General features: G+C 34.5%; 1 protein-coding gene across 1 annotated transcript; it reads left to right on the top strand.

Annotated features, from left to right (window-relative positions):
• Nucleotides 1-2,057: 2,057 nt before the first annotated feature.
• On the top strand, nucleotides 2,058-14,749 carry LOC147406251 (beta-glucuronosyltransferase GlcAT14A-like). Its single transcript, XM_086434214.1, has 4 exons — nucleotides 2,058-2,964; nucleotides 13,474-13,549; nucleotides 13,660-13,775; nucleotides 13,876-14,749. The coding sequence occupies exons 1-4, from the start codon at nucleotides 2,466-2,468 to the stop codon at nucleotides 14,394-14,396; spliced, it is 1,212 nt and encodes a 403-aa protein (XP_086290340.1). The 5' UTR covers nucleotides 2,058-2,465; the 3' UTR covers nucleotides 14,397-14,749.
• The last annotated feature ends 1,907 nt before the right edge of the window (nucleotides 14,750-16,656 follow it).

Genomic DNA, 16,656 nt, shown 5'->3' with positions numbered 1-16,656 from the left:
ATTTTTAAAATTTTCTAACATTTGTACTAAATGTTGATCGCGTTGGTTTTTATTAAGAATTTTATCTAATAATTTTAACAAAAACATTTTTGTTTTCTGTTAAAACATTAAATTAGAGCTTATTTATCGAAGAGGACGAAGATGAGATTGAATTTAAATGCCAATGGCATTTACAGTTATCTTCTGAGGAGAAATGAGGTGCTTCGGAAGAGGATAATTGTAATTCATTGACTTTTCTTTTAAAATTTTAATATGTCATCTATTTGGAGTGTGGCCATGTTTTCCAAATTTATAACAAATAATTAATTTTTATTCTTTTTATGTTTTTATGCATGTTTATCTATTTTTCTTTTTAAAAATTTTCTTGAAAATTTTGAAGGAAAATATGTTGATATTTTCTTTGGTTTTATTTTTTATTTTTGAAGAGGGTGCTCGAAACATTTTTTTTTCAAAATGATAACAAAAGTCTCCTAATTCTTTTCAAAATTTTTATTTTTCTATTTGTTTTTTAAGTTTTAGATCGAAACAAAACTTTAGACCTATCATATTGATTCTTTGAATTAGTTTACCAAATGTGAACTGGTTATAGTCGATGCTATTAAAAAGGCCTTTGAATTCTTTTCTAACATTTTCGACGAATAATGCTAGTAGACCGGAAATAAACTATTCTTTCAGAAAAGATCATTATATCGTGATATTTGATAAAGTTTGGCTAAGAAAATATCTTTGTACCATCTAAAATCGATTAAAGTTGGGCACTTAAGACACATTAAGATTTCGTAATCTTTTTGTCCTAAATCACCAAGTCTTTCAGAGAAATTATAAAGAATGTTTGAAAGAAGGGTGAGAAATGGATCTAATTGTCTTTGAACTACCTTTAGATATATTATATATCTAAAAAATATAAAAACGATTAGAGAGATCATATGATAGATAGAGAACAACAATTCCAAATATATTATTAGCTGGATTCTTTTTCGACTGAGAAAAAAATTGGATTAAAACAAATCCAAATATTCTGCAGAAAACCATTAAAACTTGTCTCATACCACCAATCATTAATGTTATTTGGCTATATATTTTTCATAGATATAGAGTATTACTTGATTTGAGAGAGAGAGAGAGAGAGATTTAATTGATTTAGGGGGTTCCATGCAGTTTCTTGGCGTTAATGGGCAGTATCCTCCAGTGTTGGATGTGTGGAACATCATTTTATACGATGGATTTTTATTTTATTTTATCTTTTTCATTTTGACAAAAGTAACCCAAGGTGGTTTCAAGTAGTTTTTTTTTTTTGGTAGAGTTAGTGGAGAATACTCTCAACCCTTGGATTTTCACAACTCTATCTAATATGGTAAATAGTATTTATGACTCGGACAAGAACCTTATTTTGTATAATAAATGTGAAAATTCACATGACATCCATTAGTTGGAGTACAATGCTTTAAAGACATTTCTCATCCCAAAAGTACCTCCTAAGGTACGCTTTCCTACCCATTATTCTCTAAATTTCCATCATAATTATTGTTATACCTATCATAAAAAACCATCATGATTATTAATTTTAAGATGTTTGAACATTACTTTCTCCTGTGTCATATAATGCATCAATAAAATCATTTCACTACAAAGCGATAGAAGTGTTCAAATATGATAATTAAAAATTACCAATCAATCAATCAATCAAATTTTATCACATTGGCAATCCAACACCACACCCTCTAGATTTCATGTAAAAAATTCAAATAATTTTTTTTTTTTTTTTTTTGCTTGATCCAAATTTTTGAAAATGAACAACTACCAAACTTTTACTAAATTCCCAAATTTAAAATTAAAATACATCTGTCAATTTTTATTTTTAAAATTTATAGAATTTTTTTCTCTACAACGATGTAGCATCAGATCATGTTTTTTTTTTTTAAAAGCAATTAAGAGACTCCAAGGACCCTTAGTGAAGACTTTGAAATATTTAAGATTGCAGTAAGTTTACTCTTACTCCAATATCAAATATTTGATAATGTCATAATATAATCCATTTTTGGTTGTTGGACACTAACGGCTGAGAGAGATGGAAAGACATTCTTACGCATTTCCCAACATAATTTGATCCCTATCACGTCGTTGAAACGGCCACGTCTGTAAACCGAACCGTTTTGGAGCAGCTCCGGCTCACAAAACCTGTTTTCTTCATGTTGGTACACCTGTAGTTTCCGTACTCTTTCTCTCTCCCTCTCTGAAGTACCATCTTATTTATTTAAAATTTAAAAAAAAAATACAAGAAAAAATAAAAACACACACACACAGTGAATGAATCACACACTCTATCCATCTGAATCTCAACCTCTAAACCCTAAATAGTTTCCATTAGTTCAAGACTTCTTAAACAAATGAAATTCTTTCGAAAACCCTAACTTACTGATCCATGAACACCAAAATCCCAATTTCAACTAAAACCCTAGAAATCAATGGCAGCGGAGAAGAAATGGCTTTTCACACTCTTCTCTGCAGCCTTCCTTTCTTTACTGTTCTTCCTCTCTTCAATCTCTGGATTAATAACTTCTTCTTCTTTCACTACCAATCGTTCATTCCCTTCTCTCATCCGTTACGGTTCCTCATACCCTCCTGCCTTCTCTTACTATATTTCTGGTGGTAAAGGCGATAAGGATCGGATTATGCGATTGTTTCTCGCAATCTACCATCCTCGAAATCGTTATCTTCTTCATCTTGGATCCGATGCTTCTGATGAGGAACGGACTCGATTGACTGTAGAGGTACATTCCATTCCCGTTATCCGTTATTACGGTAATGTAGATGTTTTGGGGAAACCGGATCCTGTTACTTATATGGGATCTTCGAATATTGCTGCCACGCTTCGTGCGGCTTCGATTCTTTTGAGGGTTGATAGTGGTTGGGATTGGTTTATTACTTTGAGTGCTGCGGATTATCCCCTCATTACTCAGGACGGTATGGGTTTCTTCCTTATTAGTTGTATTTTGTTTTAATTGAGTTTAATTTTATGAAATTTAAATATGTAGCATTTTGATTCAAATAATTGAACTTTTTTCCTATTGTAATTTTGATTGTTTCAGTTCTTCAGCCGAGAAATTGTATTTTCTTTTAGTTCTTCAATATTGCATTTTGACAATTTTTATGTTATTTTGGGGAACTACTTGAACCATTTATAATTGCATTTTGATTCTATGGTGGTGTTATTTCTTATTTCTTGTCGGGAAATTTGAATTTTTTCTTTTGTCTCCTGCTTTAATTTTAATGTTAGTTCTTGATGTGACGAATGTATATGTGGCTGCTCAGATTTCTTTGCTATAATGCATGGAAAAATTATTGGTGCATGCTTACGTCTCTTTTTTGTTATTCATATGATAATGATGCTAATAATTAATAATGTGATGCAATATCTTATAATTTGTATCATATACAGATGGATAAGAGAGTACACATAATGTGATATTTGTTAGATATAGAACTTCAATTGGAAAAAATCTTTCCTACGGTTAGTCTTAATCAAAATCTTGCAAGTAAGGGGAAAAAACAAACACATCAAGCTTTGGTATGTGGTGAATAATTGGTTAGATTATCATATTATAGACGAGCTATTTTGTAGTTATATATAAAAATAAATAAATAAGGTAAAACCATTGATAAAGTTATAAAATTTATAGGGTAAATACATTTCAGTCTTTGTTTGTATGTGCTACATGTAGTCATTATTCTACACATTGGCTCAAAGGTTTGGTGTGCTGACTCCAATTTTTGCCTAGGTTGAGTTTATGGCCGTTTGGTCACTGTTGTGTCAATCATAAACGAAGATAGAGATGGACATGAGGGAAATGGCTCAAAGAAGGGATTAAGGCCAGTATGAGAGAGATTTTTTTTTATATCGGTGAGCATGTTTCTAATGAAATCAGTAACTTGGTGATGTCAGAATTGAACTTTGGTCTATGGTATCATCACCCAGAGACTTTACCAACTAAGTTGGCGGTCACCCTCACGAGAGAGATCTTCAACATAGCTCTAAATCTCCAAGTAATATTTTCCCCTTCTAAATGATCCCGATGGCTTATTTATTTTGTGGGCTAATGAGAAAATATAATTATGCCTTTGGCTCATTAGTGTAGCCCTGTTGGCATTGATACATGTTTGGATTTGGTGACACATGGTGTTGCGTCAACATACTTGCTCAAGCTGCTGTTTTGAATAGGGATGGAGATAGAGATTGACATAAGGGAAAAGTTTCTAGGAAATGATGAAGGCTTGAAATAGAGAAAGCTTCAACATAGCTCTAACTCTCCAAGTAGTATTCCTCGAAGGCTTATTTATATCGTGGACTAATGTGAAAAGATGCATTTGGTTATGAATGATAGCCTTGTTAGTATTAATGTGTCAGGACTTGGTGACACGTGGCGAGTGTGTCATCCTATTCATGGTTAAAAATATTATATTGTATCGGAATGTCTCGACTACTATGTACCGATTTTGAACATTCCAGTACGAAACGTTCCCTTCCCTGAATTAAATGTAACGATCAGTGCTGGTTTGTATCAGTATGTGCCAGAATGTTTGACTGAAACGTTTCAAAACAAACCAAAATAATAATAAAAAGAGAAAATATTTAGAAAAATCAATGGATTCTCTGCAACAATGTAACATTAATTAAACATATTTTAATGCAATCCAACTTAGTGTAGTCATTAAGCTATGGGTATTTGATAGCTTGTTGAAACTTGAAACATTGAACATACTTTAATGCAATATAACTTTGTGTATTCACATCATATTAGTGTCTACTAGTACGGATCAACATAAACAAAGGCTCTATACTTAAAAAAATTGTTGTAACATTCATTTCATAACCCAAAATATTTTTTTTAAACATTCTTTATTATTAAAATGTTGATTTTTGTGGATGTTTGAAGAATTTCTAATATTTCATTTTGTATCGACTTTTTTCCTTCGACCGAAAGATTCCTTTGAAAGGATATTTTAAACCTTGATCCTACTCACTTAAACCTAATACATTATTGGCTCGTTTTCTATGAGGTGAGTGGCTTCATATGGATATCTTTGTTGCTAGCAGATTGGATCCTACAATATTGTGAGGTACTAATAACCAAAATTTTCTCCAACCACCAAATGCCTCCTGAGTTATCGATGTATGCTAGATCATGTACATGGAACCTAGCCACCTACTATAGTGTACCATTTCACTTCACTCGATTTGTTTACCTTAGCATTTTGATGGTTTCTCTCATGTGAGGATTCATTTCACGTGGTATGGGGATCCAAATGCACGATTTATAGGAGAAAGTTATCCGTTTCTTATCAGACGGGGACTAGAGTTGACCATATTTTTAGGTTAGAGCAAAATAATTAAAAAAATGGATAATTTCTAATATGAAGTTGATGGTGAATTTGTGTTGAAGGGTCAGTCCTAAAATTGATTAGTGTACTTATCACAACTAAATAAATAGTAATAAAATTGTGAGGTGAAAGCTTTTTTATGGAGCATCGCACTTTAAGCGAAGGAATAGCAATAAACTTACTTATCTTATTCCATTAGAATAATTAGTGGAACGTGCCATTGAAGTTCATCGTTGACAATGGGGAGTTAGACAAATTAAAGATCTTAGAAGAGTAGGAATCAATTTTCCAAACTTGAAATGAACTAGTCTTTGTGGTTTGATTAGCCTATGTGGCGTTTTAATGGCTTCACTAGGCGTCTAGTGGCAATTTGTACAAGGTGGGCAAGACCCAAAGTGCTCCATCTACTCAAAATAAGGAATTTCTCGTTTTCATATCCCACAAGGGCCAAAGTTCATCTTATTTGTTAAGGTTAGAGGAAGAAAATTGGATAATTTATATTGAGTTGATATTGAGGCTCCCTTAAAGGGTAAGTTAAAAAAAGGATTGATGTACCAATCACAACAAAAGAAAAGTGGAAGCTTTTTGGTGAGGGATGTTTGGAGCATCATACTTGAAGCTAGGTATATGAAAACTTATTGATGTTGATCCATTAAATTGAATAGTTGAAAATACTATTGAAATTGAAGGTGCCAGGTAGCTTAGAGTTGGTAAAGGTTGTGGGTGTTGATACCATAGACTTGGGTTCAGTACTCACCACTGCCATCACCTAAGTAAACTCATTAAAAACTTGCTTACCGATAAAAAAAAGTGCTACGGAAATTCATCATTGACAATGGGGAGTTAGACAAATGGAAGATCTTAGAGGAGTGAGAATCAATGTCCCAAACTTGAAACAGACAAGTCCTCTTGATGGTTTGTTTCCCTTGACCAACTTGCAAAACCTCCAAAATGATATGGCCAAGGAATTGTATTTCTCGTAGTAGGGTTTACGAGGATTGGATTCAACGTGCTAAGGGCTATCTGAAATTTGAATACATTGGTGAATATCTTATAAATCCATATATTTTTTTGATCAATAAATCCATATATGATGACATGATCACGATGGGTTAGTCTTAGGAATCCAAATCATTTGATCTATGGGAGATCCATGGTGTGAAAAACACAAGACAAAAAGAAACTCCTTTCAAAAATTAACAGAAAATAAGAAACAATTTGATATCGTAATATTTTAATGAATTTTTTTTATATTGCTCAATGTTATCAAATAGCATATGCGACCAGTATATGCTATGCGCACATGCGGTAGCATATATCACAAACTAATATTTTATTTCAAATAAATAAATAAAAATAAGGAAAAAAGAAAAAAAAAATTTTAAATCAGAAAAAAGGAAAATTAAAACAAACCTAGAACAATACATTTGGATGGCTTTCGTTATCCAAATTGAATAAAATTGATTATGTTTAGTAATTTAGTAATAAGAATAAAAGAAGTCAATGAGCTAAATAGTCAATAATGTATAAGCTATTTCATGATATGAATGTAGCTCCACTTTAATTTTCAAGTTCTAGTTAAAATGGACTCCACTTTAATAATTTAATCGCTGGATACCATGACATCTTATGTTTGAATACATAAACTCAATATTTTGAAAAATAATAGTATAAATATAATTTAGAGAGAGTATTACGTGAGTGAAAGAGTAAAAGAAATAGCTTAGAATGATGCAATAATAGGAGGTGGGAATAGGGTATTTGTAGGAGAAGATAGATTAAAAAAATTAAATTAAATTTAGCTCCAACAGTAAATTTTTTGACTTTTGGAGTAATATGCCATCGCATAGTTTTGTATGCCATGGCATAATGATCTAGAATCAGTAAATCGCATATGCGATCGCATTTGGCCACACTGATATTGCTTTATATTTTCAAAATTTTAATTTTCATTCAATGGTAAAAATGAATCATTGCGATTCCAAAACTAGCCTTTGGTCACTCCCTTCTACTTTTGGACGTTGGTCATAACACAAGTTGATTGTTTGCTTTTCACTTTGAAAACATTTGGTTGAAGCATCCTAATTTCATAGACTTAGTAAGAAAATGGTTGAATCCATTGAAGGGCCTTCTCTTTCTCTCTCTCTCTCTCTCTCTCTCTCTATATATATATATATATATGGCTGTTACGTGGAAGATAGGAGAAGGAGAAGACATAAGAAGAATGTTGAAGGGAGAAATTCAAACTCAAGGTTTGGCCTACTTTGTTTAACATATAATATAACACAAAGTGGAATGACTATAATACCCTTTACACTAAATATACTATATATATGTCCTATATTTACCCTCAAGTTTGAGCATGTAGATCATGCATGCCAGCTTGTTATATAAAACAAAAAATGGAATTTGGTTTAACGCTATATATGGAGTAACACGATCTTCTTGCTTAGACCCATGTTTCTAATAAAGTAGTAGTCGACTTTAATTTACTTAATCCCCACATGAAACGCTAGGTTATATGCAATGAAGATACTAGATATTTCACCCACATCATTTAACATGTTTTATGAGCCATAGTCCTTGGTCCTATATTTTGCCATTGCACTCGATCTAACATCCACATTTTGTTTGTTTTACTTCCCCACATGGCCAAGTACCATCCACAATATCACAATACCCTGATGTAGTTCATCTATTAGAATGATTGTTAGCCTAGTTTGCATTGCACAAACTTGTTACCTTTAGGTGCTAGGATTGTTTATACAAAAGGTCTTTACTTAGAAGACATTTAAGAGATTTCAAAATCGGTACACAACATCCCAATGTGGTTGACGAGGTGCATGCATAAATTGACTCAACTCCAACCACAAAGGTAATACATGGATGAGTTATTGTCAGATAGATTAGCTTGCCAATTAGCCTTTGTTATTGTCCAATATCACTATATAACCCCCTTGCTCATTCTCAAGCTTGACAATGGAATCCATAGGAGTATCAATGAGCTTAGAACACCCAGCATGCCCATCTCTTGTAATAGGTCCATGACATACTTCCTCTATGAGATACTACGCCCTTTGCATATTGTGCTACCTCAACACCAATAAAGTATTGAAGATAACCAAGATCCTTGTTGTTAAAATGCTGGTGCAAATAGGATATTAAATCAACAATCCCAACGGTGCCACTTCCTGTGATAACAATATCATACACAACAAGAATAACTACTCCAATAGAAGTACGAAGAACCAACACAAAGTGATCAAAGTAAGTCCACTGAAAACCATACTTCACTGCAATTGTACAAAACTTATCAAACCACTGTGGGCATTGCTTGAGCCCATAAATGGTTTTCTACAATCATCAAACCATGTCAGGCTTATCACACATTACATAGCTCGATGATTGTTCCATATACACTCCCTCTTGCAAATCACTGTGTAAGAAATCATTTTTTAATATCCAACTGATATAAAGGACAACGTAAGGAGACAACCATAGATAACATAACTCGAACAAAGTTTTATGCACAACAAGAAAAAAAAATCTGAAATTAATTCACACCAAAGGTTTAGGTGTACTCTTTAGCAATCAATCGTACCTTTAGTTGTTCTATCATGCCATTGAGATGATATTTGCTGACATTCATCCAACGACAACCAACTGCCTGTTTACTCGGGGAAGAGGACTCTGTTCTTAAGTACGATTATGTGGAAAGTAATAATACTACGGGTATGTTTGGAAGTGGTAGTTAGTTAGAATTGCAGTTGTTGTTGGAGTTGCTTCTAACTCTTGAAATAAACTTTAGCCTTAGGTTTCCTATAGGAATTCAGTCCAGGTGTTGTACAAAACTCCAACTTTTTCATTTGGCAAGCTAAGTCGGAATTGGAGTTGGTAGATTTACCACATAAATTTAACCAAAAAATGACATTATTGGTGATTTGTGAAGATGGAAGTTGATCATTTTTCATGCAGTGATATCTAGACATTGAATGTGAATGTTCTATTTTTTCAATTTTTTTTTTCTTCTAAATATTGTGATTTGTGCACCAAGTATATTGTAAATCAAAGAGCAAAAGAATGATAATTGTGGGTTGGTTAGAATACTATTAGCTGACAATGTTTGGATATCTCATTACTCAAAATCTATAAATAGCTACAGTGTTACTAAGTAGACATCTGATTCACAGTAAATCATAGAACCACGTCAAGTTTGTATTCATCTCATCATCTTCAATCTCTTGGAAAAATCCTTTAAAATAGCCTCTATATCTTTGTTATCTTCATATAATTGTATTGGCAATATTCTAGATGGGAGTTGTTGCAATGGGTTCATATTCGAGATGACTAAGGCAACCTAGTAGCGTATAAAATAATTTAAATCATTGTAACAAACTAGAGAAGCTTATAGATTTTAATATTTCCTACAAATTATAATTAAAAAAAAAAAAACTTGGCTAAGAAACCATATAAATTTTTGTGGGAAGTGCTTGATTGGTCTGTCAATATCAGTTGGTTCAAAAAAAAAAAAGTGTAACATCCCATGGTTCTCAACTGTATAAAACCCCAATCAATTTAACCGATCTATGTTGACTTTCTACGCATGAACATGAATAGCCACAAATTATATATGAAGGAACTCTGAAATAGAGCTAGGAAAACCAGCAGCACAGTGATTGGAGCAGGAAAAATTACATTGTATATATGTCACTCGTACCACTGCCACCAAATAAACTCTCCTCCCTGCTCCAAAATCAGCATCATGTGGCATTGTCATAGACCAACGCATAAGCAAAATAAAAACAATTGCTTCTGCTCTTGAAATCACTATCACTGAGACTCAGAATTGAATCTTTCTTGTAGATTTTGCCATTGTGACCACCTTCCTTTATTTTATTTTTTTGATGGGTAAAAGAAAATTTCATTAGAAAGTGGTCGGGATGACCAACGAGGCTTACAAACAAAGACCATCCCCCTTTATTTTCTTGAACTACTCCTCACCCTTTTTTCATCCTCATCATTCCAGCATTATTAACATCATTATGTAGCTTAAAACACCTCTTGAAGCAAATCAGCAATCCATAGAGTAGAACCAACACAATCTATAACAGGAAGAACAAATAGAAGGGAGTTAGTGGACTTGACCCAAAAGTCATTGAAGGATTGCATCCAATGTGAGGTTTCAGATACACAAAATACTTTAATCTAAAGTTCCCTCAAGGACATACTCAACCCACTTACTCCTTTTTAGATTACATACTCTACCACCCCCCCAAGGGATTGGCCTTGTGGCAAGCCGAGCCTTGATAAGCTCCTCAGGAATAGTAGGTCAAGTGTTTGAAACTCCATGAAGCAATGAATTCCTTGAGGCCACTCACCACCCTCCAGTGTCCATTTGACCCTTGACTCAACCAGTTGCATGTAGGACTTTCCAAGGGGGCAGTGTGTGTGACGTGGGATTAATCTCACCCAAAGGGTGGGGATACCCACGATAAGCACAAAAAAGAAAAAAAGAAAGATACTCTACCCACTTCTCTGTGATATAACAGTAACAATGAAAAGTATACTCCAAACTCTTGAAGGTAAAAAAAGAAAGTCCTATGTAGTGCCTAGTTTCTTCAATTTAAGGTCTGTCACTCTTAACAATTGTCTGCATGAAGTGGTAGTATTGCCTATTTATCTTCATGTAAACAATATCCAATACAAAGGGCATTTGCAGACCCGATACACAAAGTGAACTTCCTTGCAGCGACACCTCATCAGAGGAATGAAAACATAACACCCATTTTTATTTCAGAAAATTAGTGTCCCTGATTTTGCAAGCATGAAAATGGATTCTTTGATCTTTGCACGTTCAACCTTTATAAAATTACTTGGGAGGATGCAATGAAGCGTTTTTATAATTATTTTTTATTTTAACTGACTTATTCAATGAGATCGTTTAATCTCAAATTCTTTTGTTTCATTCTATTTTTTTTCCTTTCATTGTCAATAATATTTATTTCTTTTACTTTATTTAGTGAAATTTCAATGTGATTTTGACTGCGCTGTAGCTCTAATTGGAAATTTGAAGTTCTGTATTGGGAAGTGGAGTTCATGGAATGCTAGTTGTAACATAATTTTGATTTCTTCAAAATAGGTTTCTTAAATTTTGAATCTTTAGTTCTCTATCGATTTCCGAAGTTTTAATTCATTTACTCTTTCTTGTATAATTGGGGATTGAATTAAAGGCACAACAAGCAAATTTCCTTCTTTTTTTCAGTCCAGAACTTTGAGATCCAAAGAAGTGTGTGTGTGTGTGAGTTTTAACATTTGTAAGCTCCACATATATGAGCATGTGCTAGACATACCAATCTAAACATTTGTTTTAGTGCATTGCTGATTTACACCTTGAGACCTCCAAATTAACATAGCAGATAGTGGCAAGGTTCTAAAATTTTGATGGCTTGTATTTTGGTTAGATTAAAAAGGAAGTATTTAAAAAAGGAAGTTTCATGTAAATATTTTGGAAGACAAGAAATTAAGCATTTAAATTTTGATGGGAAGCAAATGGTAGGAGAGGGGGCTTTAATAGCTCTAGCATCGGTACCTTTGATTTATAAATAATCTAACCCGTTTTTTTTTTTATATGATAAGATTGTGTAGTAATTCTTCTATTATAAAGAATTATATACATTATTATTGATAATATTTCTACTTATATTTTCGTACTACTAGTTCAGGCCACGAAAGTGAAACTCTCTTAACTCTCTGGGTCTGCCCCTGTTGCCTGCAGAATCACTTCCATAGACTAGAGAAGAGAAAATGAGTCCTTTTTAGAGGATCATGAGACAGGATGGACCTGTAAGTCTGAATATTACATATTAGCCTGATTGGAAGAAATCAAATATAGAAAAAAATTAGTCAGATGGCTGAAGAAGATATCCATCACATTCTTTTTGATAAGTATAAAACTTTATTGATAAGAAAGAAATAGGAAGGGAGGCTGAGATAGCCCCCAAACAGGGAAGTACAACCAGAAACCAAAACAAGAGCAACCAAAAAAAACCAAAGAATAAAAGCTACAAAAAAGAAAAACCACACGTCACAAATCGAACTCCATCTGAAAACAAAGTCTTGGAAAGAAACTCCCACAAAATCTCTAATAACACGGAGTGGGACATTCACCTTTCTCTGGAACACCCTGTTGTTTCTCTCTTTTCATAGGTCCCAAACAATGGCAAAGGGAAGAATAGTCCGAAAGTGTCCTTCTAAGAGAGAAGGTATTGGAGGACCACCCTTTCAAAAACGAAAAGAAAGTTTGAGGTAATACCTAATCCACCTGGAAACAAGACAGAAAAATCATCCGGATATCCTCGGAAATGATATCTTTCTCAGACTTCTTTGGATAGGTTGGAATTTGATCAAAGCAGCTCAAACCATTTCTCTTTGTTGGAAGGTCTGATTGAGGAGAATTCTGAATGCTGTTAAAGAGTTGGAAGGAAATAATGCTTTGAGTCCTGGTGGCTTCTCTATTGGGTTCTTCGAGAAATATTGGGGGTAGAGAGCTGTTTTTTGAAGGTGGTTTATGAGTTCCACTTCTCTTTTGGCATGGGGGGGGGGGGGGGGGGGGGGGCTAGTAATACTGTAATAGAACTTTCCTTGCCCTCATCCCAAAGAAGGAAGGCAAAGCGGAGTTAAAAGGTATTTCATACCCATCAGCTTTGTTTGCATGATATATTAGATTTTAGCAAAGGTGCTTGCATCTAGATCCGGGATTGATCGTATCACCTTACTATGCTGCTAAAGACTGATAATTACACCAGTTCAAATGCATTATTTTAATATTGTTATATACTTATATTGTCCTTTTGTATATCTTAGCAATACTACCTATTATTCCTAAGATTTTACTTTGCAACTAATTTGCTGGCTTTATGTTCATGTCTTATGAGCTTTTAATATCTTAATTGACATGAGATTCCCAGTAATAATCGTCCCAAGATTTTGTTTTTTTGTTCTTTCATCAATGCATTTTCGCCTCTTCAGTTATATTACTGGGCCACCTTTAAAATCTATGCTCCTTTCATCCGTGCTTTGTTTTTAACCTTTCAGATTTGTCGCATGTGTTCTCTTCTGTGGGGAGGGACCTCAATTTCATTGATCACACCAGTGACCTCGGGTGGAAAGAGTATGAAAACGTTCCCTCTAGTTTAATTTCAACATGATTCCCTTACGTAACCATATATAAGCTCCTTTCACTTTTAATTGTGCAGTTATTTACAATTTCTATTGTTCTAGGCACCAGAGAGTCCAACCAATTGTAGTTGACCCAGGGCTCTACTTGGCCAGGAGGAGTCAAATCTTTCACGCTTCAGAAAGGCGGCCAACGCCTGATGCTTTCAAATTTTTTACAGGCAACTTCTCTTCTCTTAACTGTTGAAGAAATAATTCTCAACACTATTTATACGACTACGTATTTTTTGACAATATATGCCTGTCATTCTTACTCAACAGGTTCACCGTGGGTTATTTTGAGCCGATCTTTCCTAGAATTCTGTGTCATCGGTTGGGATAACCTGCCAAGAACACTTCTAATGTATTTTACAAATGTACTTTTATCCCAAGAAGGCTATTTCCATTCTGTTATTTGCAATTCACCCGAGTTCCGAAACACGACGGTGAACACTGATCTAAGATACATGGTTTGGGATAACCCTCCAAAGATGGAACCCCATTTTCTCAACATTACCGATTATGATCGGATGATAATGATGCAGAGTGGAGCTGCATTTGCAAGGCAGTTTCAAAAAGATGATCCAGTGTTAGACATGATTGATAAGAAGATTCTTAGGCGCGGTCGGAATCAAGCTGTTCCCGGGGCATGGTGTACAGGTCGGAAGAGCTGGTGGATGGATCCATGCTCCAATTGGGGTGATGTAAATGTTGTAAAACCTGGGCCTCAAGCAGAGAAACTCGGTGAGTCCATGACAAAGCTTCTTGAAGATTGGAATTCAGGGTTGAATCGGTGCAAATAACATCATTAAAGCTGTAGATAGAGACGAGACCCTTCTTTGGACCAAGCATAACACGTCTGAATTCGATTGTATCGACTAGATTAAAAGACTAGGATCATTGAAGGTATATTCTTTGGTCTGTAACTCCTCTCGATTTTCTTTTTGGGTGGTTCTTCCATTCCACGGGTTATTTATTGTGGTAGTAAGGTGGGATACAGTGGTGAGGGGGGGAATAGGCTATTCTTTTGAGATTTTCAGGCTGTTGTGGCTTTGAGGGTTATTTATTAGCACTTGAGCAGCAGTTGTACTCCTTTGTTATGGAGCCAATTAGCAGTCTTTGAATCAATAAAGGGAAGCTCCTTATTTGGTAAGCCTCTTGCATCTCCTTTTATTTTTTTTGGTCTTTTCTTTCTTGGTAGGTGAGCTGGGAGGGAGCCAATGCATAGTCTCAAAACAATGTTCGAAACAAGCTAACCAACAACCTCACCGAGCCAGGGAGTGGAGTGGAGTGGACTGCTTTTATTTTCAGTTGTGAATGTGGTTGACCCTGACATGCACCTCTCACTTGTGGCTAGGTGGAGTTGTCCATCTGTTGCAGCAATCAACTGAAAAATTTGAGGCCTTGGAGGATAATGCCAAGAGGAGCTTGTAACAACATTACCTATAAAATGACCAAAATGTTTTCCAAGCATTAGAAGGTTTTCATAGCTAGCAGACTGTAAAATCTTTGCCACCTCCCATCCCAACATGATAAAAAAAAAAAAATAAATAACATTTTCTCAAAATGTAAAATTTTTGTATAAACTTCTTTGAAAACACACACACACACACACACACACATACATATATATATATATATATATATATGGGAAATGTTCGGCGCCCTACACTTTACCCTACGTGTTTTGTCCTACATTGGTTAGAAGTTTTGGAATGGGCTGATTTTTTGTGAGTCGGTATATATATATATATATATATATATATATATATTCCAGGAATTAGGTGGGTCAGATATAGCCACGTAACGTTAAGTTGGCATTACCATTAAGATCTTGATAATGTCATCTACCGGCAATCGTGTAGCTATGTGGACATATATATTCCCAAAATAATAATAATATTAAAGGAATTTGAATTTAAATATTAAACTATGAAAAAGTTGGTCATTGTTTTTTCATAAAATGCTGGTCTGATCAACCAATTGAATTTCAGTTTGAGGCCCCTAGGGAAAACCTTTATAATTGGTCATTTTACTGAAAATGACGACCTATTTTCCAAATAGCAAAACAAGCGCCCGTGTCATGGCACATTATTGTATAACAAATAACGTTTGGGCTTTCTTTTGAGAAGTTGCAATTTGTACAAGTTGGTCGCAGATGTGCAGGATTTTCTTGACAAAATAATTAGGAAAGTATCCATGAAAAGGACCATCAATATTTTCTAGACCAAAGATTTTGTTGATGGTAAGTTAACAAACCCAGAATTTGCAACCGTCACTATCCTCTATGAACAGAACAGTGGAGGGATCACGTGCATTATGTGCCCAGGCACAATATCTTGATACTAAGAATGACATGGCATTGAGTCAATGGGTCCGAGCATTGGTGAACATCAACCTCATAGGATACACAGTACCTAAACCACAAGCATTTGAGGGTTCTCATGTCATGACATAAGCTAGAGAACTTAGTTGAAATGGAGCGCATTTGAGGACACTAGAATGCCAAGCTTTATACCTCCATTGTTAAACATACAAGATATGCTTGATACATTTCATTAAGAGCTGACCGACAACATGGGAGTCTACTTCACCATTCAACAAGACTAAACAAACTTCATGCACATATCAACCTGACTCCATCCACTTCTCCATCCATCAGGATTTGGTACTGGTAATGCAAGCATAACTTCAAAGTATCCAAATATTGTTTTCAATATCCAAATGTCCCTACCCATTCAATGTAAGAAGCTTCTCTACAGTATCATCTGGTAGCACAGCAACTAAATGGCTCTCTCACGCATCTTAGGAGCGATGTTGGACAACTAATTCCATAACTTGAAATGTCATTCCATCATCAAGGCCTTTGTTCCAAAAAATTTGGGGTACATGCTGAACAAATCTCGTTGCTCCAAAAAAAAAAAAATTCATTCATTGATGCAAAATCTATTAATAAAGAAAAAGATGGAAGGAACAATGACAAATACCAACGGGAACAAAGAAAAAAGAAGGAACAATGATGTTGGGCTACCAAAAAACTACGTAGTATGATCTCTTCCCGTA

Source organism: Akebia trifoliata, chromosome 3, assembly GCF_017979445.1.
Source record: "Akebia trifoliata isolate Shusen 1 chromosome 3, ASM1797944v1, whole genome shotgun sequence".
NCBI classification, from domain to species: Eukaryota; Viridiplantae; Streptophyta; class Magnoliopsida; order Ranunculales; family Lardizabalaceae; genus Akebia; species Akebia trifoliata.
This window is presented reverse-complemented; position numbering and strand designations above follow the sequence as displayed.